The sequence below is a fragment of the Cavia porcellus genome, unplaced genomic scaffold (assembly GCF_034190915.1).
Source record: "Cavia porcellus strain 051 isolate PalLab524CR breed Dunkin Hartley unplaced genomic scaffold, mCavPor4.1 scaffold_5, whole genome shotgun sequence".
NCBI lineage: Eukaryota > Metazoa > Chordata > Mammalia > Rodentia > Caviidae > Cavia > Cavia porcellus.
The window spans coordinates 23,343,003-23,369,107 of NW_026947488.1; the positions used below are offsets into that span (position 1 = coordinate 23,343,003).

The following is a 26,105-nucleotide window of genomic DNA, read 5'->3' on the forward strand; positions in this document are numbered from 1 at the left end:
GCAGAGAATCAAGGGCAGAAAAAGAAAAAAGAGGAAAAAGGCCTTTATTGTGGGCACAGGAGAGTGACAGAAGAGTGCAAGCTCTCTGGGGTAGACAGAAAAAAAAAAAAAAAAAAAAAAAAAAAAAACAAAACCGTGAGCTTTTATTCAGTTTGACAGGGGATAGAGTTTGAAGGGGCGGGCAAAATGACATTGACAGCCGATTGGGGAAGTGGCGCATGCGCAAAAAGCAGACTGTTTGGTTTGGGGTTTGGAAAAACGCGGAAGTCAGCATTGAAAGGAAGCACTGCCCAGAGCCACGATGGGTACCATGCTGAGCCTTACAGTGCCTCACACGGGAGGAACCCATGATGGTCAAGGTCTAGCCTTAAAGACCACAGTTGGAGTGGATCAGCCAAAGACCCTCGAAGCCTGAGGAGGGTGAGCTGTAAGGAGGGTCAGTTGGATCACCAGTGATTGCTTCACCAAGTCATTCCATAAATATTTATTAAGGACCTACTGCTAGCACTTGGCTAGACATGGAGATCAGATAGTGAATAAAACAATACAGGGCACCCTTAAAGATGTCACAGGTCAGCTGGGGGAAGCCAGTCCGTGGTAAAGCAGAATGTGAAGTCTGGGGTATCAGAGAGCTGAATGTGGAGGTGTATAGGGCAGGGGCCAGGCAGACCTCATCCCCAGAGCTGAGAAAGGAAGAGTCCTTATCTCTGTCATCTGAGAACCTCCAGGGATGAGCAGCACATCAGGAATGTACAGATCCAGCTGTGGCCTCCAAGAACCCTCTTTCTTCTTGCCCTCAAACTCTCACATACTGGACATTGGCACCCACGAATAGGAAGTCCTAGGAAAAACGAGACAACTCAGGATGGTGACGAGCATCCTCTACTTCAGAAAGATGCACCTTGATTATAAAGGGAGCCCACACCCTTGGGAAATGCAAGCTCTGCCAGGAACCAGGTCAGTGCACAAATCGCCATTGTGATCCTGTCCCCAAGGTCTCCTCAAAGCACAGCTTATGCCAGCTACCTTCTCCAAGGCAGCAATCTATCTGTCATTTTCCAAGCTATAGCTTTCCAGCAGATCTCATAAATGTCCTTTGTGTCATCTAAATTTTCTGCCCTTGGTGAAGAACGAAAAATTGTGAGCTTCTGGGGTTTACTCTCTTAAACTTCCATCACGCAGCAGGGCAGGAAGTTGGAACTCAGAGGAAAATCCAATTCTGTCCACAGCCACTGATCCAACCCTTGTTTTTGGTGGCCAGACAATGGGTGGAATTGACCTTCAAATTATAATGAATGTGATAATACGTAATAAATCTTCCCACATGCCAGACATGGAGCTATAAGCTTTCATTATTGGCCTCTTGCCTTCACCAAAACCCAGGAAGGAGCCAACTGTGTGTGTGCACTGTTGCTCAGTCTTCTCTTTGAATAATGATTTGTCTGACTGCCCTTGTAAGCACTCATCAGTAGTTGACTCTTTAGTATCTTGAAGCCCAAAAGAGCTCCGAATGCTTGTTTTTCCAAACATAATGCTAATACCTGACTAGTGCCTCTATGTGCCCCCCACTCCCCAGCCATTCATTCCCTATAACAGCGATGATTTTGTGGATATCGGCCAAGCACAGCACAGCATGTCCTGTGACAATGACTCCTCTGCCAACCTAGTTGTCTCACCTGGGAGACACTGCTCAAGAAGTGTCTGAAATGTCTGAAATGGTGGCACAGATGGACCACAAAACCCTTGGTCAGAACAGTGCTTAGGAGAGTGAAGAATCAGGCCTATTTCTTGGTGTTAAAATAGTTAAGTCAGTTATGATCCATCTGCTGCATGGAACCGTGTACAGCTATCTAGTGCTAGGAGACAAATCGAGGGGTGATATTAAAATAAAAATGTGTGTGTGTGTGTGTGTGTGTGTGTGTGCGTGTAAGGCAAACGGCATAAGCATGGAAGTGTACAAAAACCAAACCAAAACAAAACTATTAAGAAAAGTGTGGGGGGACTGCAAAGAAGTACCCAAAAATACAAACTGTATTTTTAAAAGTATGTGTGGGGTTGTGGCACTTGTTTAAAATGGGTGGCACAATAAATATATAATAAAGCTCTTCCACTTTATAATTCAGAAATAATTATTAAAATTTAACAATGGCTTTCAGAACCTAACCTGCTGGCAAGTTAGTACATATTTTGAAAATGAGCTTGTCTTAATGTCCCCATCACCCCAAATCCTCCAAGCCCCCCTGAACCCACTGACCTTGTGGATCTGGAGAATGAGGTCATAGAGCTGAATACGCTTCAGCAGAGGGAGAGGGAAACCTTGGGCTAGTTTCTCTGCAAGACAACATTGAGAGAGATGCATTGATAAACAACAATTACAGACAAATTTTCATCAAAGAATCACGCTTTTTGCAAATTCTATACACAGCACATTCCCTCCAAAGACTGTGAGTTGGCATGATTATTATTACATTTTTACAGATCAGGAAACCAAAGCACAGAGTTGCCAAGTAACGGGTCTTAGATCACACAACTAGAAAGTGGCAGAACTGGGATTTGAGCCTAGCAAGACTGGCGCGGGAGCCTAAGTCATGAGCCACGGTGCCTGCCACGGGATGGGGCAGGGACGCACACGGTGAGGAGCAGGTGGGTGTCTACCCTCTGGCCTCCACCCCACCCTGCTTTCTGTTTCAGCAAAACAAAGCAGCACACCATGGAAACGGGGTGGGGACTCTTACGCTTTATTTTTCTCCCAAACTGTCAGGCAATGGACTGGGAAATGTGAACTAAAGGCGGCTGCCGTATGCTCCCAGTACTAACCCTGTCCTCAGTCCTTCCCCTGCACTTCAGGGTGTGAGGGGCACTTGCCTGAGTCTCTTTCCCCTTATGAGGAGGTCGCCCTGCGCCCAGATCCCCTTCTTCCATTAACCCCCCCCCCCACACACACACAGACACACCCTGAGGCCAACTTCACCATCCCATCTCACAAGGGGGCTACTGGAGTCAGAGAAGTGACTTGGCCAAAGTCACACAGCCCTCAAGAGAGCCCTGGTTCCCAAATTTTCTTTCTCCCAAACAGCAGCGGCCACTTTTGACTTGGAAAATCCACGTTGATTCTTACCATTGACCTCCGGGTAGACACTGTGGAGCATGAAGTAGTTGAGGAAGCCTTCCAGCAGGTCCACCTGGTGGAGAACAGGAGAAGTACACTGTGACCACGCAGGTCGCAATGCCCTCAATTAACAGCCACAGGACCACCCCCCGGGGGCGGGATCCTCTGTCCCCGCTGACTTGGCAAAGTCTTGAAAAGAGCTGATTGCAGATAGGCACCGATATCTTGCTACTATTTATAAATTAAAAGTAATTTGAGATGCACATTTACATGTCTGCAAGCGAATAGAATTGTTTTGAAAGGCCACATGCCCAATTATCTTTAGGAAGAATATCATCGGTCAACTTGGCCTTCATATCTTTAGCACTTAATTTTTTTAAACAATGAGATATGTTCCTGATTACTTGTGTAATTTTTAAAAAATTAAGTGAATGAAATGGGCGTCTCTGCAAAAATTATAAAACTCAAGTTTTAAAGTTTGCTATAAACCTGGCAAAGGGCTCTGAGTCTCATAATAAACTCATAGAGAAGTTTTTTTCCTTTTTCATTGTTGAGGTTCTGGGAATTGAACATAGAATTTTGTGTGTGTGAGGTAAGCGCTCTGGCACTGAGCTATATTCCCAGTCCTTTTAAACAATTTATTTTTGAAGCAATGTCTTGCTGTATAGCCCTTGGTTGGCCTTGACTTTTGATTCTCCTCTTCCAGCCTCCCACGTAGCTGAGACTACAGGGGTGGGCCAGCACACCTGGCTATGAAGTTCATATTAATGTCTTCATTTCACAGAAAGGAAACTGAGGCCTGCAGAATAAAATGACTTACAGGCTGGACAGCAAGATCAGGATTTGAATCTGATATTTTCTGAGTTGATTATTGCTGTTTTTCCCATTTCATGTGGATGGCTTTGTAAATGTGCCCATGATTGTTTTGCTAGATGAGCTTTATATGACGAGCCCAGATATGATACTAGGGTGTCATTATTCACTTCACTGCACGGTGTCATTCTCCCTTCTCACAGAAAGGGTGGCGGTGGTGGGTGGTGCTCAGAGAAGGCTGTCGTGAATGGTGAACGTGACCTTGAGTCCAAGTCCGTTCTCTCTTCCTGGGAGAAGCAGCTGCCACCCACCCCTTTCTAGAAAGCTCCTCTTCACAATTTCAGTGCCACCCCCATCTGCCCATTCCTTTTCTTCCTTTCATATGGAGCCATTGACTTCATCACTTTGTCCTCCTTGTGGGAATCACTCCCTGGTTTTGCCTTCCCAGCTTTCAGTTCCTCTTGTTTTTTTTTTTTTTTTTGGTACTAGGGATCGAACTCACGACCGCACACTTGCAAGTCAGGCGCTTATGCCGCTGAGCTAAGTCCCTAGCTCAGTTCCTCTTGTTTTAATAACACAGACCCTCTCTCCCCCTGGAATCCTCCTTTCCTATCAGAGTCCCTGTGTTTTGGGTAGCTGACTGCGAATCCTGGCTCCAGGAGTGTACACAAAAGCCATGGTTGGCTGTTGGTCTCATTCAACTTTTGGTCAGTTTGTTGCTTCAGAATGGGCACTTAGCTGGTGTGTGGGCACCTAGCTGGGTGGGCACACAGCGGTAATGTCAGCGCTCAAGGAATTTAAGACAGATGGATTACAAGTTCAAGTCCAGCCTGAGCAATTAGCAAGACCATGTCTCAGAAGAAAAGAAGGGCTGGGGATCAGCTCAGTATGAAGGCCCTGAGTTCAATTCATTTCCCATTTCTCCAATAAGCAAACAATCAAATAGGCCCCTGAGCATGAGAGCTAGCAGAGGGAATTTTTTCATTTTGTATTATTTTTCTTAAGAAAATGAAACTACAAGAAACCCTGGGGTTTACTACAGAGTCTTCCTGAGGATGAAGCTAAAACCCATGAAGGTGTAGTGGGGGGAGATTCTGGATATGCCAATTTGAGCACCTGGATCCAACCAGGCCTGAAATCCTTAGCCTTAGGAGGTTTTTTGGTTGTTTTTTAGTTATATGAGCCTATGAATACTTCATCGGTGCTTAAGACAATTGAGTTGCCTGTCTTTCCTTTCAGTTAAAAGAATTATGTGTAATAATTAGCCATATATTAATGTATGTTGGAATATAACTATTCTTGGCACTATGCCTTATGTACTCAAGCAGTTGTATACTTCCCTGGGGCAGAGATGAGATATATTCTTCTCTTTTTCTATTTCCTATATAGGTGCCACAGCCATTGCTTAGGAAATACTGTAAATTAATTAGTATTTTAATCACATCATAAGTAAAACCAAGCAAAACTTACATTGAACATGCCTACTTTGGATTCTTTCAGTTCCACATGTAACCTGTAAAGAATTAGAGAAGACGCATAGATGTGGGCATTATACCATGCGGAGGTTAAGCAAAGGGGCTCCTCCTCAGAAGGAGACAGCAGTGACCTGAGGAGGAGGAGGAGGCTACGGTGAAATAAATGGTTAGCTATAAGCCAAGCACAGCAATATTGGGGAGACTGACAGAGGGGAGGCGAGGGGCGTAAAAGGAGCTCAATCTTCATCATTTCAGGTGTTGGGGCTCACTTATAGCGCAAGATCACATTTATATAACAGCAAAGTTATCGGCATTTCATGATACAAATTAGAGGTCTCTGACCAAGTTTCTGCTCCTGAATTCAGTTGACCTTGCCTGTGTCTAAAGCCCAGCTGCACACCTCTGGTAAACACTGAGTCAGAGTAATTGTCTATGCCTTAAGGCACCCTGGGCTATAAAGGACACCATTAACCATGCTCACCCTGGAAGGGCTCCCTCCCCTTGTTCCAGGAATGCTTCTGTATTATGATGAACATGTCCTTTGTTTCAACAAATCTGTTCAAGGCTAGCCTGCCTGATAATATGTGACCCAGTGCATGTAACCAATTATGTAATATTTTTGTCACTAGCTTAGTACCAACCACTTCTAAATTCTATACAAACCAAGCTCTCTGTAAACTCAGTGCTGTTGCCTCTGAGGAATTATCCCACAACAGTCCGCAGGTGTAAAGATTAAAGGCTGCCTTCGTATTCCTTAGTGCAGTCTTCCTTTCGGTTTGGCTTGGGAATTTTCCCACAACAAAGGTAGTTAATATTGATCTCCGAAATTTGTAAATTAAGGAAAAGCAATATTATTTAGAAATTTGGAACTTGTTGGGGGGCAGGCCAACTGGACAATAGGATTGGGTCAATTGGAGTGATATTCTCAAATGCAGGGCCTTAACAGTGCGAGGACCACATCAAATCCTCCTCCCCATTCCCAGCTTCAGGAAAGCACCTATAGTGTCCAGGTAGGACCTCGCAGAGCACCCCAGTGTGGGCAGAAAGCCGGCTTACTTCCTAGGGTCCAGGGTCCCTGTGATCCTGCTGGCGTTGAAGGTCAGTGTGGCGGATACATTAGTGACCTGGAAAAGCCAGTGGAAGAGGAGAGATGTAAATGATGACAAAACAGGGGGATTGTCTGCTCTCAACAAATGCCTCAGTGAATTGAAGGAGAAAATTTGCCCAGCAGAGTGTAGATTCCTGAGCTATTCAATAAATGTTTGAACTTGGCCTTGAACATTTTTACTTGAAATTGCTCATACTGGTAACTGTGAAACTTTGAACAGATTACCAAGAAAAGGCAAAGTACCTATGCTGGGAAAACACTAGAAAAAGCCATTAGTAGCTCTCAGGGCCCAGATTCAGCTGTAGTCATAACAGTAACAAGATGTATTTTATTTAAAAATACATGAACAATAAAACCAATTTTTATAACAATAACAGCACTATCAAATTTAGATATACTCTCTCAGAGGAATGGCCCTCTTTCAGAGTTTGACTTGCTGAATTTCAAGGGTAAAACAAAAAAGCAAAGTCCTCCATCTAGTGAGCAGGGACCAGGAGGCCTCAGAATCCCTTTTCTGTTAGATTGGGTCCATCAAAAAAACATTCTCAATATTGAATGGGGAGGCAATTTCATGTGAGCAATTGGTTATACAAATGATAGAATTGTGAGAAACAAACAAACAATTTTGTTGAATTTGCACCCCAGACTTAGGAACAGAAGGTGGGGTTGGGATCCTGACAGCCACCCTGGAGGATGCGTGGTCCCAACGGAGTCTCTTGCTCAAGGCAAAGCAAGAGGAATAATATTCTGGCTTCTTCCTTCCTCTCAACCTCCATTTTCCTGACCCTGCTTCCCTTGGTAGTCCTGGTTGGAAATCAGAGTGCAAGGGAGCCTGGGAAGTGTAGTTTTCCAGGGTCAGCTATTGATGCAGACCAGAGAGAAGGTAACAAAGACTCATCCACATACCCTTCTCCTCACAATAGCCCTGATTCAAAGGGAGATACAAACATTAAATAAATAAACCTGCAAATAGCTGCTTACTAAATAACTTGGTAACAAACCCTGTGAGGAAAAATAATGGAAAAATTGCAACAACAACAAAATGGCAAGAAGATAGAAGAGGCTCTTTAGGGCAGTAATATATCAGTTGAGACCCAAAGGAATCAGCCAGGTGGTGAGTGGGTAGAAAAGCACGCAGAGAGGGGAACAGCATTTGCAAAGGCTCTGAACCTTACCACATCAAGCTGGAAGACAGACTTCTTGACAGAATCAGGCAGGAGCACAAAGCCCTCAATCTCTATCTGAAGGGTCACGGACAGATTCCCTGGACTCAGTTTCAGGAGTGGGGCAGAGACCACTCCTCCTCGGAGCTCCAAGTTCATCTTGGGGTACAGCCTGGCTATCTAGGAACAGAAGTAAGAGACTCTGTCAAGACAAGAAAATCAGTAAGTCTGCAGAGTCTTAAGGAAGTCACATAAAGCTGAGAAGGCCTTTTGGTTGATTTTATTCCCCACAAAATGCTCTGTGCCTTTTTCTCTTAACGAATACGGGACATCCATCCATGCAGAGTCACCACCCCACGGGTCATATCTCCCTTGCATTGCATGGTACACAGTGCTTCTTCAATTGATCGAGCTCTACAAGGTATAATGTCCCCAGCGTTTGGCCATTACTTTGACCACTCCCTTGAGTGCCTTGACTATTACTTTGAGAAGAGCATTCCTAGAGGTAGAGTGTCTGGGTCAAAGAACAGAGCATTAAAGAAGCTTTAGGCAGGTTTTTGTTTTTTTCAGACAGGATCTCATTATAAGGTTCAGACTATCCTTGAGCTCACTGTGTAACCCAGGCTGACTCTTGCCTCAGCCTCCTGAGTGCTGGAATTATAGGCACGTGCCACCATGCTGGGCTTTTGGCAGATATTGCCAAACCATTGCTGAGATTGGAGGAATTTGATCCCTGGCACCAAAAAACAAAACAAAACACAACACAACAAAAACTCCCCAAAAACCAAAAAATGATTTTTAAAGCACTCTGTTAGATGATATTAACTGGGGTGCCCTTTAGGAAACATGTCAGCATTCTTTAGGATGCTTAGCATAAAAAAAAAATATTTAGAACACTGGACAACCTTCATGGCCCCATTATACATGGCACTCAGGCCTCTGCTACTTGGTCTTTGATGAAAGCCTGAGACCTGTGGCTCCCCGGCCTTGCTGGGGCCTCCTTGCTGGCCTTCTGTCTCTTGGTGAAGCAGAGAGGGACACACAGGTTTGGAGAAAGCTTGGCAGTCTGAGGAGCTCAGTCTGTGCCCATGGGAAGCTGACAGCATCTTACCCGGGGAGCGAAGGCTCGGAAAGAACTGGTGGTCAGTCGGAAGGGAGAGTCGGGTGGAATCTGCAACAAAGAGGCATAAAGACCTTTTAGGGAGCACATACTGGAAAAGAGTGGGCCAGGTGGGGGATGATGAGGATGGCTAATTCTCACTGAAAGGGGGTAATTCAGGGGTGAAGAGATGTCCTTGGATTCATCCCAGGCTGAGCACACAAGTCTCCTGAGGCTCCTGGGATTACAGGTAACACATGCATCTCACTCAGAGGGTCTTCGAGGGTGAGATTTATAAAGGCAAAGAACTGGTGGAGGCTCCTGCCTGTGTGACCTTGGGCCTGTGTTCCTCTCCTCTCTGTAGAGTTGGATTATAACAGTCCCCACCTTCAGGCAGGGCCTGGTACATGGTGCAATTGGTGGTGTGTGAGCATCAACATAACAGATAAAAGCGTGGCAGGGCCACTCCCAAAGGAACGCTGTAAGGCCTTCTCAGGACCAAAAAAAGGCAACGTGGCACAGTTAGTACCTAGATAGGCATATGTAGTTCCGGCAGGCTCTGTAACATAGGTTATACCCAACTGGGCTGTCACACATCAGTGTGTCACCATGTAAGAGAGACAAAGTCACAAAAACTGGATAAAAAGCAAAGCTCTGCCATGATCAGGGCTCAGCATTTTGAGCATTACTCCACTGAGCCTGTGCCAGCACAAATAAAGATGCTTCCTAAAAGAAAAGCCTCAGTGTCTCACCTCTTCATGCAAAAATACGACTACAAGTGTATGTGTGTGTGTGTGTGTGTGTGTGTGTGTGTGTGTAAGGGGGGGAGGGGAGGGTGGGAATCTGTAGGACAAAGGACCCCTCATCCACGCGCCAGACGGTTCCTGATTAATACAGGAGGATCACACCGTGTGCCCCTCATCCTGACATTGTTCATGAGGCCTTGATTTTCACAAAGTGCTGTAAGAAGCAGCCTTTTGAACCCCAGAACTACTGAAGAAATTGGATACACACTAAAGATGCGAATGTCCCGGGCACAAAGTCCCAATGCAGACAGTTGTTTGAGAACCTGGTGTTAGGAAAACACTTTGTCCCTTCTCACTACAAAGCACAAATCCTGCACCTTTTTTGCTTTGGCTACAAGGAATCTCCCACTTGCATGATTTTTCAAAAATCGATGAAGGGGCCCAGTGTCTTCATAATTGTACTTTACTGTTCATTTAGCCTTTATTTTCTTTTCTTTGTAAGTTTATGCATCTATTATCTAGCCTCATTCACTAAAACATTCTTCATAAACCTCCACAAATCAAGATAAGAGGATTTCTAAATGGTATTTTAGAAAAACAGATCTAAACTAAGAGAAAAGTAAAAAACAGACAAGCAAACTGCTTGCAGTAGTCCTTATGCAGGAAAAAGAATTTCCACTTCAAGCTTGTTGGCAGCCAAAGCAATAAAGGGTGGTTGTGCAGCTCCTGTTTTCCTCGGTGCTGGCTCTCCCCCTGGGTTACCTCACTGTTCTGCAGCTGTAAACAGGGGTGGGAAAGGAGGGTCAGTCACGTCGTTATGGAGAGCACCATTCTGCTCCGTCCTCACCGTGTCATCTGTGAAGGAGAAGTTCATGTACCCGGCCTGGTAGTAAACCAGGCTGGCGGTGTTGAAGGTGTAATCGGAGATGGCGAAGTAGACCATCCGGCTGTGATCTTCCGGAAGGCTCAAGACAGGAGGAAGAAGAGGGAGCGGGGAGCGGTGATCGTGATAGAAAATTTCACCCTGGAGAGAGAAACAGGGTCCAGTTGATCTTTTCTGTCTGTTGCAGGGCTGGACCTCCTAGCTGGGTGGCTGCTGTGTTGCTGTTGAGGGCCCTGGCAGAAGCCACAGCCTGCAGCTCTTCCCTTCGAGAAGTTTCCTTGGGGCTGGAGTGGCTCTAATTGCACAGCCCCTAGAAGCTCATGAAGCCACAAGACAGTCTGGCCTGCCCCTCCATCCCCCGGGCCAGCTGTGACTGACCTCCCTGCGGCGCACACAGCTAGCAGGGAAGGAGGAGGGGCAGTTCTAAGGCCTGAAGGTGGTGAGACACCTGCCCACCTCCAGGCTCTGGGAATGCTCCCTCCCTGCTCCATAGCGCCCTGCCCTAGACATAGCAGAAACCAGAGAGAAGATGAGCACAGATCCAAAGTTCTGGGACAGGTGGCCCAGGAGTGAGCCGACCCTGGCATGGCCGCACTCCAGAGCCCTCACCTTAAACATCACATCCAGCATCTGGGCTGTTGCCCGAGGGGCTTCCACTAAACTGTAGTCAACATCCAAGAAGTTGTCGATTTTCGCTGTGACTGAGAAGCAGGGCAGGGACAAGATTAGGGGCCAGACATGACGTTCAGCTGATGGAGAAGCAGCAAGGGCTCTGGCCAACTCATGCAGAGCCCTCTACCTTCTGCCCAAGGACCCACGCCCCTGCCCAGGCCTGGGACATAGAACTGCGTCTCCAAGAAAGGACAACACTGCTTCTCCTGTCCCTCTTGGGAGATTAGCAGTGGCTCAGCCTGGGACCTAAGCAGTTTTCAGACAAACATGTACACACACACACACACACACACACACACACACACACACACCCCTTCAGCCTTTCTTGCCAAGCCAAATAATCGGGGTGGCCAGGCAAGTCCTAGGACCTGGATCCTGCCCTCCAGTACCATGGGCTGGCAGGTGTGCAGGTGCACACTTACAATTTGAGTACTTTTCTTCATGAGTACATGAATTCAATAAAAGTTTTCTAAAATGACTGCACGATCAGTGTGCTGATCTAGAAGGCTCTGTGTGTACTAATAGACATTTATTCAGAATTATGCGTATATTCATGAATAAACATAATACATACAAGCAGGATAGCCATATGCTTATGTAGATTTATATTTGTATATGCAAAGAAAATACACACCTTCAAGAGAGTTTACCTCCTGGAAATTTGGGGAGAAGAGATTATCGAGCTAGAGGTCCTCATATGTGTCAGGCAACTGTTATACCACTAAACTATATTCCCAGTCCCCCCAAAATGGATTTTCAAATTGTTACATTCTATATGTCTGTCTCACTTACTGTTTTATAATATACTGGCATAAAAATTAATGAAACTGACGTGTCCCTGGATGGGTTGGTAGCTTACCTGGCAGCGTTTGGAGATAAGGTTGAAGGTCGGAGGCCACTGATTTGTTGATTATTTCACAAATCTGGGGGGGGGCGGTGCAGAATGAGGAGAGAAAGGCAGAATGAGACTCTCAGCTTGCGTCTGGTTCTCTGATAATCACGTTAGGGACATTTCACCCGTTGTCTCAGTGATCACTGATTCTAGAAGCATTTGCAAGTGCTTATCACATGGCAGGTGCCAAGGAAACAGAAATGATTTTAAAGAGGCCTCTGTGTGGAGTCCACTAGACTTTCAGAGTCTATCCCAACACTGGGCATCTGAGCTAGGTGAAGTGGCACAGGCTGGGACAACACAGGAAGCTACCCCACTAAAAACATTGTCTTTGGGAAGCTCTGGCATCTCAGAAGTCAGAGAGCAACTGCAGGACTAAATAGTACCTAGAAACAGTCACACACATGAAGCATGCTCCATAATGGGCACCACTGAACAGGTTAGCTGTATTTACAATGAACCACGGGGAACCAAATGCTCACATCCATTAGCTACTTACATAATATTTATTGGCACCCACTGAGCTGCATGGCTGTATATCTTTTTTTTCTTTTTTGGGCCTGGGAATCAAACTCAGGACCTCATGCTTGCCAGGAAGGCACTGTGCTGCTGAGCTATATATCTCCAGCCCCGTATGCTTCTTGTGAGAAGGAAATATACGTTTCCAAACCTGTTTGCTGTATTTGCCATTGTGATCATTTGGATTGTTAATTGTGTAAACCAATGAAATATAACTGAGAAAAGAGGTGTTTCTAAGAAAATCAAAGATAAATACTCCAGAAAAGTGAGATGCTAAACAATACAGTTAAATTTGGACAACAGAAAAGCTTAGGAGAAAAAATGTAAAACTCTAGAAGTCTTTTGCAAGTGGCATGAAATTCTCTTCATGGCTAAAGAATGGAATTTGTGGCAGTTCAATGTTATAGGCAAGAAAGGCATAGGGCCGTTTTGGAGAGTAGTTCTGTGTCCTTTACCAAAAGATGGCAAATGAACTTTCACTTACTTTGTCTTAAAGCACTTGGGTTAGCATATAAATGTGAATATGAGACAGCTCTCACTTTAACTTTTTAATTAACTGATTGTCACTGATTGCAACACCTCCCGGTACTGGCCTAGGACAGAACTGTAGGTGGCTTTGCAGAATAGGACACACTTCAAGGGCAATCTTAGGGGTGAGTAGGCATCAGCCAGGCACCGGGTGGAGGGGAGGTGGTGCCAGGACTGGGCGGTGAGGGCCTGTATCTACCTCCCTCTGCAGCTTCCCAGTGGTCTGGGAGAGGAGGATGACAGCGAGAAACTGCCAGAGAGCAAAGAAAAGGGTGGGGAGGAGCATTCGCAGAGGATTTCGAGGAGAGCTCTCTCGGGCCCCCTGAGGATCGTTCCCTGGGTCTTCCTCCAGACAACAACCCATCAGACCACCCCAATGTCCCTGAACTCCTTTGGGGAATTTTGCTTGGGGAAGGGGGACCTAGGGGATTTGGTCCCAGGTGCACAGGAGGGTCTCCTGGGGGAGCAGGGGTAGAGTTTTTGAGGGGTGCAGAGTTGAACAAGGATGGTGTCAAATCCTGTTCAGTCTCTCCTGGTCTTGTGCCTTCACAGTATCTGTCAGTTCAGCGGTCCCTTGCTACAGGATACAGTGGCAAGGCCAAGTGCTTCCCAGTGACTTGGGGAGAGGAGAACGAATCTGGAGTATTTACCTACAGAGAGCAGCTATGCTTAGGCCTCTGGTGTAGAAAACACACCCCAGCCTGAGTGGGGATTAGTGAGGTCCCGCACCAGGATTTCAGAAGGCAGCCTAGGAGAGAGAGACCCTGAAGACCGACCACGACAGACACAGGGGATTGGAGATGGGGTGCAAAGCTGGCTGGGGAAACAGGCCTGACCTGTTAGTTGCAAGATCCTGGAAACATGCCCAGAACAGTCTCTAAAAACCTGCATGTGGCCTTTTCTCAAAACTCCAGCAGGTTTTCAATAGGATGGCCAGGACCTGATGTCAGCCTGAAGTACTGGATGGCAGCACCCTGTCTCAGGACCGCAGTGTAGAATTTCTTGCAGGTTTCCTTGAGATTTGGATCACATAAAAGGACACAGACTCCAAGAAGAGCTTGTTTATCTAGCATGGCTTTCCCCATGAGAACCCTCCCTGCTTCCCCCAGGTGTTCTCTGATCTTGCTTTTCCCTCATACTCTGCCAGGCTCACTCTGCAGAGCCAGTTTCTCTCCCACTCTTCTCTTTTACCTTTTCAAATAAACTTTGTTTTTGCAAATAAACCCTGTTTTTGCTTGTTTCATTCAGTTCTTTGTTCAAGATGTAAAGAACCTGTAATCTAACTCCAGAAGGAGAAGAACAAGCCAGAGCCTGGTAACATTTCCTGGGTGAGCCACTTTTAGAGGGAGCTACCCTATAATATTTTGGCATAGCCAAGAGATTCCGATAACAGGATCTCTCCCAACTCTCCCAAGACACCCAGCCCTTCCAAGGCTTTTGGCACAGAGACTCTGCCAAAGGGGGACTGGACCCCTTTCGAGGAAGGCTTAATGCTGGGCTGGCCTCTCATAGCCAGGCAACACTGGGAAAGTTACCTCCCTGCTCTGAGCCTCCTCAGGCAGATGTGGAGCACCGCACTTGCTTCAAAGGTTGAGGTCTGGGTATGATGGGGCTGTGAGTATAAAAGGCTTGGCTCATTGATCCTGGCTGAAGCACAGGCTCAAGGAATAACACCTGCTGTTTTATAAATAAGGTTGCAGTGATATGTTCTTCATTAATTTGCCAAATCAATAATTTTTTTTGAGATAAGATCTTGTTGTTCTGACCATGCTTGAACTCACTATGTAGCCCAGGCTGGCCTTGAACTCATGGCAATCCTCCTGCCCCAGCCTCCCAAGTGCTGGGGTCACAGGTGTATGCCACCATGCCCAGCTACCAACACAGTAATTCTTACAGTACTTTACTATTGTGATGACTAATTGCAATGTGTTACTATTATGATATAATATTACTAATCATTATTATTACCATAATAAAAATGAGACTGTAAATCTTCATAGCAATATGGCAACAAGGTGTTAAGGAAGAAGCTGCCCTGTTTCTCAAATTCACTTAGATTTCAGAACCAGAAGAGAGTGCAGCTTGCTATGGTGTGGGTTCTGCATGCTATTCCTGCTTCTACCACGAGAGGGAGCTACAGGTCAGACTAGAGGTTGAGGGAGAAGGCAGGGAGGAGGAGAGGAAAAGAGGAGGAAGATGTGGGTTTTCGCCTTTCTTCTTCCATCACTGTTTTTCTTCTCACACAGATTGGTTACAGAACAGCTCTGAGTGTAATATTTTGGAAGTGGGGTTTGGGGATGAAAGAATGTTGGGAGAAACTGGAAATTAGCATGAGGCATTTTTGTTTTAATTAAACAGTTGTCTAGCTACACACAGTTTCTGCCTCCCAATGGAAGGCAAGTGCTCACTAGCCTGCGCTTGTGGGAGTGACCTGCCTGGCTGCTCAGCAGGTCACTGAGAGAGGACTTCCTTTCAGGTTTTGGGAATGTAAGGCAACGTGGGGCTATGTTAGGGTTAGGGTCAGGGTCAGGGTCGGGGTCAGGGTCAGGGTCAACGTTAGGGTTAGGGTCAGGGTCAGGGTTAGGGTTAGGGTCAGGGTCAGGGTTAGGGTTAGCATTAGGGTTAGGGTTAGGGTCAGGGTTAGGGTTAGCATTAGGGTTAGGGTTAGGGTCAGGGTCAGGGTTAGCGTTAGGGTTAGGGTCTCTCTCTTCCCTGTAACACTGTTTTACCACTGGCTGAACATTTACTTTTTTTCTCTCTGGATTCACCTGGAGTTTGATTTGTCCTCTGGGCTGTGGCCCAAGTATACCAGAATCACCTCCCTTCCCCCTCTCCTGGGGATGGCTGTGAGGACAGACCTTGGCTGGCCCAGGGGGTGTGAGGCTGTCTAGATCTTCTCACCTTTTTCTCCAATGTGCTTCGGAATTTGGCCTCGATTTTGTCGTGGAACATATTCACCAGCCACCTGGTTAGGAATCATAGTCACCCACCTGTAACTGCACATGGGCACAGCGGGGAGAGCCAGGCCCATCCCAGCCCCCAGAGTCCTGCACACCCACCCGCTCTGGCTCAGTCATGTGGCTTCCCAGCCATCAGGTATACACTGATTAAAGTCTGAGAGTAAGCGGCTCACTTATCCACGTTTTTTTCTAGTAAAAAAACCTGAGACTTAGATGAAGTAATTTGACCAGGGACTTGGGTATTTTTTTACAAACTCTTCTTTAGCCAAAATCTTTGTTTCTCTAACAGCTTATTTTTATTTGCCTGACCAAGGTAGATTCCTAAAGTTATTTCTTTTCTGTGGGATGACACAGTCATACTCCTGGCTTGAGTCTGCATGTGTTCCTTCCAGCAGGGGCCCCAAGGAATGATCTCCAATTGCCTGTGGAGCACCCATGCATCCCACCTGGACCCTTACACTGATCAGAGCAGGCTGAGGACTTGACGGGTCTGGGGTACACCAGCAGCCCAGCTGGCGGTGTCCCCATGGTGACTCACCCAAGACCCCCTGATAGGTCCACCTCCACTTCCCGGATGTAGCTGTTGCAGCTGGAGGTAGTGACTGTGGGCCTCCCCGAGGGCTCGCTGCCCAGCATAAGGTTGATGGTAATGGTGATACCCTTGACCTTCAGGTCAATGGAGCCTTGTAATTTTCTAGAGAAGATTGAAGAAGTTTAGGAAGTTCAATTCTTACCTCAAAATAAGTGGGATTGACTGAGCAAAAACTTGAGAGTTACCAACAAGTTAAAAAATATTTGATAACAAATAAGAGATCTGGAAGACTGGGGTGAGTATTTAAAGTCAGGGATAGGCAGAGGCATTTCTAGCAAGATTCAAGCTCTTAAGTCATAAAGGAAATGGCTGGTAAACTTGCAGGCACTGAAACTTAAAACTTTAGTGAACAAGAACTGCAATATGCACAGTACAAAAAGTGCACCATGAGACAGCCAGAGAGCTAATTTTCTTTCTATACAAAGAACAAATAATTAGGAAAAGGCTAAATCCAAAAGAAACTTTAAAAAACCCAAAGCTAAGGGAAGCAAGTTCAATGACAAATAAACATATGAAAAAGAGCTTAACAATCATGCCAGTTTTCATATACAAGATCTAAGAAACTTCCGAAGCCTGAGTGCTCAGTGTTGGTGAAGATGTGGGGAAGCATATATTCCAGATATCACACTGGGAGACCACACTGGTACCATTTTCTGAAACACAGACCAGTGGTGAATTTCAGCACACATCTCTTTGTCCTGGCAATTTCTCTCCTAAGCTTTTATCCTGTGACCCTTATGCCCAGATATATGTGTGAGGATAGCTCAGTTCACTAAAGCATCATGGCAAATATGGAAAAAATGAAAATTCAAACTAAAAAGTCTTCTGGTAGTGCCAGGTTGTGGACATCTCTGCTATGCAGCCTTTAAAAAACAGCAGGGCAGAATGTGGCACATTCATAAAGAGATCAACTTCATCCTTCCACAGAAACAAAGCCCGCCTTTGTTTACAGTGTGCTAATGCTAAAGTGAGTGAACCTCGAAAGCATGCTAAGAGAAAGAGGACAGTGTGTCACATACTGTATGACTCATGTGACATATGCAGAGTAGGTAGATCCTGGAGATAGAATCCAAGCAAGTTGCCTGGGGCTGAGAGTAGGGAAATGGGAAGAGCTGTCTAGTGGGTGTGGAGATTTTTCCCGGGGTGATGAAATGTTTTTGCACTAGATATAGGTGCTGGTTGCACAGCATTGTGAATGGGCTGAATTGTATCTTTTTAAATGACCGGTATTATGTCAGGTAAATTGCATCTCAATAAAAATGCATCTAAGAAAGTAAAATAAAAAAGAATGAGGCAGATCTTCCTATGTTCATATAAAGAGATCATTAAAATAATTCAGCAACAAAACTAGTGCAGAAAAGTGTGGCACAAGTCTTTTATGGGAACAGAATGAATGGGCATAAAGGTGACATCCGGATCACTGAGCTTTTCCAAAGTAGCACTGTCAGTAGGTATAGAATGTGAGCTGCAGGGGTCATTTAAAACTTTTCCAGAAGCCACTTTAGAAAGACAAAAAGAAAAGAAGTAAAACCAGTTTGGGTAATATCATTTCAGAATGTTATCAATGAAATTTGTGTTCTATTTTGTAATACACTTCAAATCTGGTGTCTCCCACTTACAGCAGACCTCAGTTTGCACTGGGTGCTGGTCTGCAGTGGAGGTTGCTATGCTGGGCATGGTGAGCCACAATATAAAAAACACAGCGTGTCCTCCCGGCTGAGACGGGCTGGCCCTTCTGCTGTGGGCTGAGCTGTGTCCTCCCCAAATCCATGTGCTGAAACCCTCAACTCCAGGACCTCGCTTGGACTGTATCTGGAGGAGCCCCTTGTAAGAGGTGATGATGTTAGAAGAGTTCGTCAGCTTGAGCCTGAATCCAATCTGTCTGGAGACCTCACAGGAGGTGCTCAGGACACAGGAAGAGACAGGCTTTCAAGAGCAAAGGAGACCAGTGGGGACACAGTGAGCAGCTGCCACTGCCAGCCAAGGAGAGACCTTGGAAGAAGCCAGGCCTGCTGACACCTTGATCAGGGACTTCCGGCTCCAGAACTGGGAGAATCATACTTTTCTGTTCCAGCCCCAGGAATAGTATCAGCCACAGCAAGCTATTACTTCCTCCAAATTCTGGAGGGCCAAGAACTGTCTGTGTGCTGGAGGGTAGGGCCCTGAGCTGCCCTGACTGGTGGCCGAGGAAGAAGGGGTCATGGGGCTGAGGCAGGGGTGTCTCATGTCGCCTCTCAGCATCCAGAGGGTCTCAGAGCTCCAGCTGCTCACCAGTTGCCCTCTTGTTAACCTGGGACCTTTCCTTCCTGCACCCTTCCCCCTGCTGTAGCTTGGCATAACTGATGCCATCTTAAGCCCTGCATTTAGCTAGTGCCCTGTATTCAGGAAAATGCAAATTTACTATTGGCCCCTGCATGACAAACTGTTTAATGCATTATATGCAAAGCCGAGTTCAATCCATTAAATTAATGGTTATATGTTCCCAATACGAGGATCTACAAAATGTAGACAAAAAAGATGACCTTTAGAAGGATGACAGGAATCAAGGATTTGATTCATGAACTAAAACCAGTGGGGAATGTTGTAGCTTGGCATAACTGATGCCATCTCAACCCCTGCATTTAACTAGTGCCCTGTATTCAAGAAAATGGAAAATTACTCAAAGTCCCATGAGAAAAGCAGAATGAGCTGTATCTACAGGAAAAAATTAACCTGCTCAACAAAAGAAGCAGGATACAGGTGTCAACTGAAAAGTAATAAAAGATTTGAGCTAAACTGCTTCCAACAGGATATGTTCTATGATTCTTCTTTTTATTTTATTTATTTATTTTTTATTCTCTTTTTAAAAAACTCTGTAACTTGCCAGTTTGGGGCCATCCTGAACCCTGGTGCCGCCCCACATGGGGGGTATGTATGCAAGTGGTCCTGAGCTCAGTTAATTAAATTCAAATTTATCAGTTTGGCTGCTTGGTGCATTCCCTCCCCTCAGGCCTCTTCCCAAGTAAAGTTCCTGTTTGGGGTCCGTTTCTGCAGGAAGCCACACTGCCCCACAGGAGATGAGGAAGGAGAGGCTCAGACTCTGGGCTGAGGCTCCCTCTGTCCATCAGAGGGCCTTTGTGATGAGCTGTGAGGGACCCCCAGAAGGATGGATGAGGGCTAACGTGTGGGCCTGAGGGCCTGGGGGCGAAGCCAACTTACAAGAACCTGCGCACTTTCACCTTCCACCCGCCCTTCACGTGGACAGAGGAGTCCGCGATGGAGAGACTGAGGCCATGGCTGGGCAGCGGCTTCAGGGCAGTGCCGTGCAGCTCGAAGCTGCGGAGGTCGAGGCTGGGAGGAGAGACAGATGGAGGGCGGTGTCAGGCCAGGGTTTGGACCTCTGCAGGGACCTCACTGTTGGCTTTGTACTCCTCCGCTGCAAAGGGGACTATACCAGCAGGAAGAGGCAAATCCCCACACCCCGTTACCAGGCGTGGGCCACAGGACTGTGCCTCTGCTGTCACTTAGCCTGGCCCAGGGGTCAGTGCTGCTCTTTTTCCCTTTTCACAGAGGAGAAATAGAACCAGAGGAAGGGACACAATTGCTCACAGCCACACAGGCCAGATGAGACCCCAGGAACCCTGGGGTCCTGGCTGGCATGATGTGTGTGGGGGTAAGAGGCTCACATCCTGGAATTGTAGCTCCTTCTTAAGCCTCAGCGCCCCAGGAGGGATGTTAGATTCAGGGAAGACTGAGGCAGTCTCAGAGAGACAGGGAGGGTGAGCAAGAGGGGCCGCCCGTGGGAAAGGAAGGTCCAAGGCCATTGTGCTTACCTGGCACAGAACACGCTCAATTAGACATTTGCTGACAGATTGAGTAAAAGCAGAAGACATGAATGAAGCAAGCAGTGAGCAGGAAGGGCGTGACAAGCCCTGCCTCCACTGTCCCTCCCTCCACTGTCCACCCTTCAACAAGGAATTCACGGAGTTTTTACAAAGCATGAGCCGCTCCGTCAAGTGATCACTTAAGGACTCAGCTCAAATGCCACCCCCTTCAGGAAGCCTAGTGGCTCCCCTGTCTACAGACTTTAGCACCAACCCTTGGGCTACTATGTTTCAAGTTTAAGGTCAGGTGGTGGCCAGGCTGCATCTGTATTACCCCTCAAGAGGGGTAGATAAGGAAACTGAGTCAGGACACACGACCAATAGTGTCTCCATTACCCTTGGAGGGGCTCAGTTCTCACCCGAATTTCTTTTTGAACTCTTTGGAGAACCCTCCTACAGTCTGCCCCAAAGAGTCCACTGAGTCCATCGTGGGGCTTTATCGCCCCCCAGCTTCAGCCCCAGCCCAGCTGCCCCATGTCCCCTGAAAAGGCAGAGTGCCACCTGTGGAGCTCATAGTTCCCTTTGCCGACGTGTTTTATCTTGAAGTTCTCGTTGAAGTCTGGCAGCGTGATGTCCTGCAGCTTTCTCTGGAGGGCCACCTGCCCCTCCTGGGCCACTGTGGACAGGGAGAGGCTGGAAGTCAGTTGAGTCTGCCTGGCTCCTGCCCTGCTCTCACACTTTCTCTGGCTCCCAGCTGCCCTAGGGAGGGAGGGCAACTTCCTTAGTAGCATTAATTACACTTGCAGTTATTGAGCTCCTCTGGGTGCCAGGTGGCATGAGGAACCATCAGGCCAGCCCTGCGTTCCATATGGTTTTATGTTTGTGCCCAGTTTACACCTGAAGGAAGACTTGGGCAACCTTTGCCAACATCTCTATGGGAAGGAGCACTGTGCACTTGAAGGTGTGGTCTTTTTTCCCGTCCTCCCTGGTATCTGGCCTGCTTAGAAGAAACGGAAGAGGCCAGAATCCTGGCTTTGACATCTCTCTAGCTGAGTGCCTTTAAATCACTATCAGACTAAAGTCTCCAGACTTTAGTTTCTCCATCTGTCAAAAAGCACTTCTCTCTTCGGGTCAGCTGGAGGGTCTGAGGGCACCATAACTGCCAAGCAAAATGGCACCCAACAATAGCACAGTGGGGCTTATATTATTAAAGATACAAAAAGACCACAAGGCCCAGCTTTAGAAGACTGGTTACATAAACATGGTGACACACTCACACTGTGGAAAGTAACAAAAGCCAGACTCTTCCGCTTTAGGATTTCAGTACAGACAGCAGTCAGTGGGCTCCACTGTTTGTCCTGAGATACGAGGGACACCAGGTTGTGCTCCCTGCAGGGCTGATGCACAGGTAGCCGAGGACTCCCCTTCCACCTCTTCAGTCTGGCAAACACACATGCCGGGCATCCCTGCCTGGCATACTACCCAGGCCCTGGCCAATGGCTACCGTCTTGTCCACCTTCCCTCCTCCTGGGAGCCTTTCCTAACTCCTCGTTTGCCTCTGGACACTCTGGGTTCCTAACAACCCTACCTGGCCAAGGGAATGTTACTCCCCTCGTCTAACAGCTAACGCAGTGGAGACTCTGCCGATTCAGCCCATTTGGGGTGTGTGGGCTCCCTGGCTCCCTCATCCCTTGGACAGGCCAGTGCTGAGGCTTTGTCTCAGCATCCTTTAAAACGATTGTCCTGCTTTTGCTCTTTCTTTTAAGTTGGGAAGTAACATACAATAAATCCAGTTGCAAAGGTTTGCTGAGTAACTGAAGAGTTGCCACCTGTCCATGAGACCCCAGCCCAGGGCCCTGTGGCACACTCTGCTCTGACTTTGGGCTCTATGGGATGTGCTTTCAGTCTGCCCAGAATCCTCCCAAGGGAACTGCTCTAGTCCCCTGGGAGGCAGCTGATAGTGACCAGCCCCTACTCCAGCTCACAGCCCTGTCCCTCAAAGCCTTCCCCAGAACCATCTCCCTCATCACCTACTGAGGTCACCCACGGTCTTTGTCCCCCTCTGCTGGTGGGAGCCCAGCTAACACAAGTATAATGTGCCTAAACCACCCAGCGGGGTGTGGCCAGGACCCAAACCAGAGCTGACTGACCCAGAAGACTGCTCCGTGGGAGTGGGAGTCCACCCCTAGCCCCACTGTGCCAGAGGGGCTGATGCCAACAGTGTGGCTTCTTACCGTACTCCAGGCCCTTGTCAGTGATCCTGCCAACCAGGCCTGGGTTGGCTCCCAGAACTGCTGGGACAGATGCCAGCAGCAAGCGCACCAGTAGGGACAACAGGGGCAAGGCCCTCATCCTGGACTCTTGGTGGGTGGCAGGACTGTCACCCAGGGGCTGGGCTGGCTCCTTTAAGTAGTGGAGGCTGAGGGCTAGGGGTGGCTCCCGAGGGAGGGAGGGTGGCCCCTAGAGCAGGAAGGGGAGGCTCAGGAACCGGAATCTGCTTGCAACATTGTTGCAGCTGGCGCAGGTGGGAAGCTTGCTGTTGCTTAGAAAAGAGGGAAGAGGGACAATCCTTGCTTTCCCAACCGCAGAAACCTGTATTCGTAGAGATTCTGCCTCCTGTCATCAGGTTTTAAAAGCTGGGCTTGGAAGTTGTCACAGACAGGAAAACAGGTTTTCAGAGGCCACAGGGCTCACTCATAAACCCAGCACAAGACAGGAGCAGGTCTGCTGCCATCAGACCTGCCCTCCCCTCCCCCATACTTGGCTCTGGTCTCTGTTGACTTAGAAGAAACCTGTGCTCCTCCTGTGAGAAAGTTTCTGCAAGGCAACTTGGCAACCTTTTAAACTTTAATTCCCTGAACAAGAAAACAAAACAACCAACCAAGCCAAACAGCCAACCAAAAAGCTGACAGCCAGAAAATTCTCTTTAAACAGCTGCGTATCCTGTGACCCAGCAGTTCTCCGTCTGTACTTTGCCCCTCTGTGCATCGTTAAATCATTGTGCAAATATGTTACCACACCAAGGGGCCCCTGTGCTGTGTGACACAGGCAGGGGGACCGTCCCAACCTGGAGAGTCCCAGAAAGGGGCACTGTGACATGAAGTGTGGCCAGCCATTGATAGGAGGCTACAAGATTAGTGCATCTCTCCATAAGGAAGGCAGGAAGGTCATGAGCCCTCAGCTCCAGTGGCCCAGATGGTAATCGCCCAGTCTTTGATTACAGTCAGCTAGAGAAGTACTTAATGAAGTTGCTATCTGGTAGTCCCTTTAGAAATGGCTCACCAGTTGAACGAATTTCAGGTCCTTGTCTTGAAAAAAGAATTGAATAATCAAGCCAAAAATTGTGTCAAAAGTTTATTTGAAAAGTGAGGGGTGAAGAAATAAGAGCCAAACACTCTCTGGTTCTGTAGACAAACTTGGGCCAAACACAACAAAGAAAGAGCAAAGGAACAAAAATAAAAGTACCCCTGGTCTGGGGGACACAGGTGGGCCACTGGGAGTGACAGCAGCAAGCCCCTCATGGCATCTGTCTTGTTTATGACACCCATATCTTGCGGGAGCTACGAGAAGTTCTACATCAGAGAGTCCTGGAAATTATTCGGTCCTGTCCTAGGATCTTGTAATTAACAGGTCCCACTTATCGACCCAGCCAGCCTTGCCATGTCCTGCCTCCTCTCTGAAGGTGTTACGAAGGCCTGTGTCTGGCTGGGGGGACGGTTTATGGGCTAGGGTTAGGGTCTTAAAAAAAACCTTTGTATAGTTGGGTGCCGTAGCACGCACTTGTAAATCTAGGATTTGGGAGGCTGAGGAACAGGGATGGTGAGCTGTGTCTGGACTATACAGCAAGACTCTGTCTCAAACAACAACAGCAACACAAAAACCTTTTTTTGCTTGTTGATATTAAAAATATTTATTTTCTTGGGCTGTGGTTCTGGACATGCCTTATACGTGCAGTGAGTGAAAACAAAAACATTTCTTTTGTGCTTGATTTGGGGAGTTTTTCCCAGCATGCTCTGTGATTGTAAGCTTCGTTCTGTCCTCCCCTCCAGGGAACATTTCCTGATCACCCCTGTGTCCCTCTAGGTTAGAGAAAGGTCCCCTCTGGGGCCCCACAGTCCCTTGCACTTTCTCCAGCTGTGGCACTGAGCAATTCTGCTTTTTGGTCATTGTGGTCATTTAGAAATATGCCCACAACTTCTCTCGCGCTTGGGATTGTGGCGCATTCATGCCACCGCTGAGCGTGGCGGAGTACCAGGTGGTGCACAGAGAGCACCCAGAGGTGCTGGGGCTAAGATCAAAGCTTCCCCCGTTCAGCACAGATTGCCCCACAGCCTTGTTCTCCTGCTCCTCCTGTCCCTGGGGCTGAGGTCTGGGGGGGTCTCTGTCTGCCCCCTGCCCTCCGGCTTAGTCTGTCCTAGATGGCACATTGAGACCTCTGCATTCTGTGGCCGTGCAGAATTAGCAAGAACTAGAGGGAAACCAGTACTTACTACTCACCTGCTACACGCCTGGCAGTGAGCTGGTGAAGCCGCAGGTGTCTCTTCCCTGCTGCCACTCTCTGAGGTCAGATCCTACTCTCATCTTTGGATGAAGAAATGGGGGCTTTGAGGGTGAAGTGATGTAGGCTACAGTCCCCCAGCAAGGCTGAGCCCGGTGGTGGGGTGGACGCCGCCCTACAACACCGCCCAGGCAAGGCTTTTCTGGAGAGGGGACATGCTGGGGGTGGGGCATCAGTGGCTTGGGAAGAGCCACCCCAGGCTGAGCAGAGAGCAACGACAGCGGGCTGCAGCCAAAGGGCCTCCCAGGAGTTTGCCCAGGATGCCTGGGGAAGGTGCTCCGGCTTGTCTTCCTATCTCCTCCCTGGGCTTTAATTGTCCCTTTAGCAAGAGGTTAGAGCAGGGGACTCCTGGGGACCTTCCAGTTTGGAGAGCAGGAGAGGACAGTCTGGAGGGTGGGGCACTCGTGGGGACATGAATATCATCCTGCCTCTGGTAGCAGGGGTGATATTTTCTGCAGTGGGACTCTCCCACAGCAGTGATCTGCGGATCTTGACGCTGCCCAGGCAGGATGCAATGTGGGCCCAGGCCAGGCCTCCATCCCTGTGTTGGCTGCCCCTGGGTAATGTTTCTGCTCACAGCTCAGCAGAGAAAACCTGGCAGAAGCCTCAGGGAGTAGCACACAGCCCATCTCTGGTTCTTTCTTTCTTTCTTTCTTTCTTTTCTCTCTCTCTCTCTCTCTCTCTGTCTCTCTCTCTCTTTCTTTTTGCCTGGCTGCCCATTCCTGTCTGCAAAAGCCACAGCTGTGGCACTCATCCCACTACCAGGACAAAGGACTCTGCTAACAAGGACAGTGCTTACTGTAGCCCACTGTAAATGCCTTGGCTGAGAAGCCTAGAATGTGGCCTCCACTGTGCCCAAAAGACCGAGCTGCACAGAGTAAATAATTGCTGAGGGAATAAATGAACTCCGTGTTCACTGTGTGGACTCTGGGTCTGATGGCCTGTGTTAGAATCCTACACCACTCCTGGGGGACTCAGTTTCCTCATCTGTTGGGCTCAGCCAGAAGGCAGCATGACAACAGGACTGAGGTTAGGGCTTCTTTCCCTGCTCCCTCCTGGTGTGGGTTCCCAATAACCCCTTGCCCGCAGCTCCTGTGTCCTCCTCTCCCCCCCCCCCCCCCCGTTTGGGTACTCTGAGCCAGGAGATCCTGGAGATGGAACTAAAAATACACAGCAAGCTGTGTG

General features: G+C 47.8%; 1 protein-coding gene across 1 annotated transcript; it reads right to left on the reverse strand.

The window, feature by feature from the left end:
* Positions 1-469: 469 nt before the first annotated feature.
* Lbp (lipopolysaccharide binding protein) lies at positions 470-22,811 on the reverse strand. The gene is made up of 15 exons (XM_003467651.5): positions 22,597-22,811; positions 20,924-21,038; positions 19,758-19,889; positions 16,506-16,661; positions 15,909-15,972; positions 11,928-11,991; positions 11,006-11,097; positions 10,361-10,537; positions 8,780-8,839; positions 7,681-7,848; positions 6,454-6,521; positions 5,393-5,435; positions 3,119-3,182; positions 2,255-2,331; positions 470-841 (listed from the first exon to the last, which is right to left on the reverse strand). Exons 1-15 carry the CDS (start codon positions 22,712-22,714, stop codon positions 797-799), a joined length of 1,443 nt encoding a protein of 480 aa, XP_003467699.1. The 5' UTR covers positions 22,715-22,811; the 3' UTR covers positions 470-796.
* Positions 22,812-26,105: the final 3,294 nt, after the last annotated feature.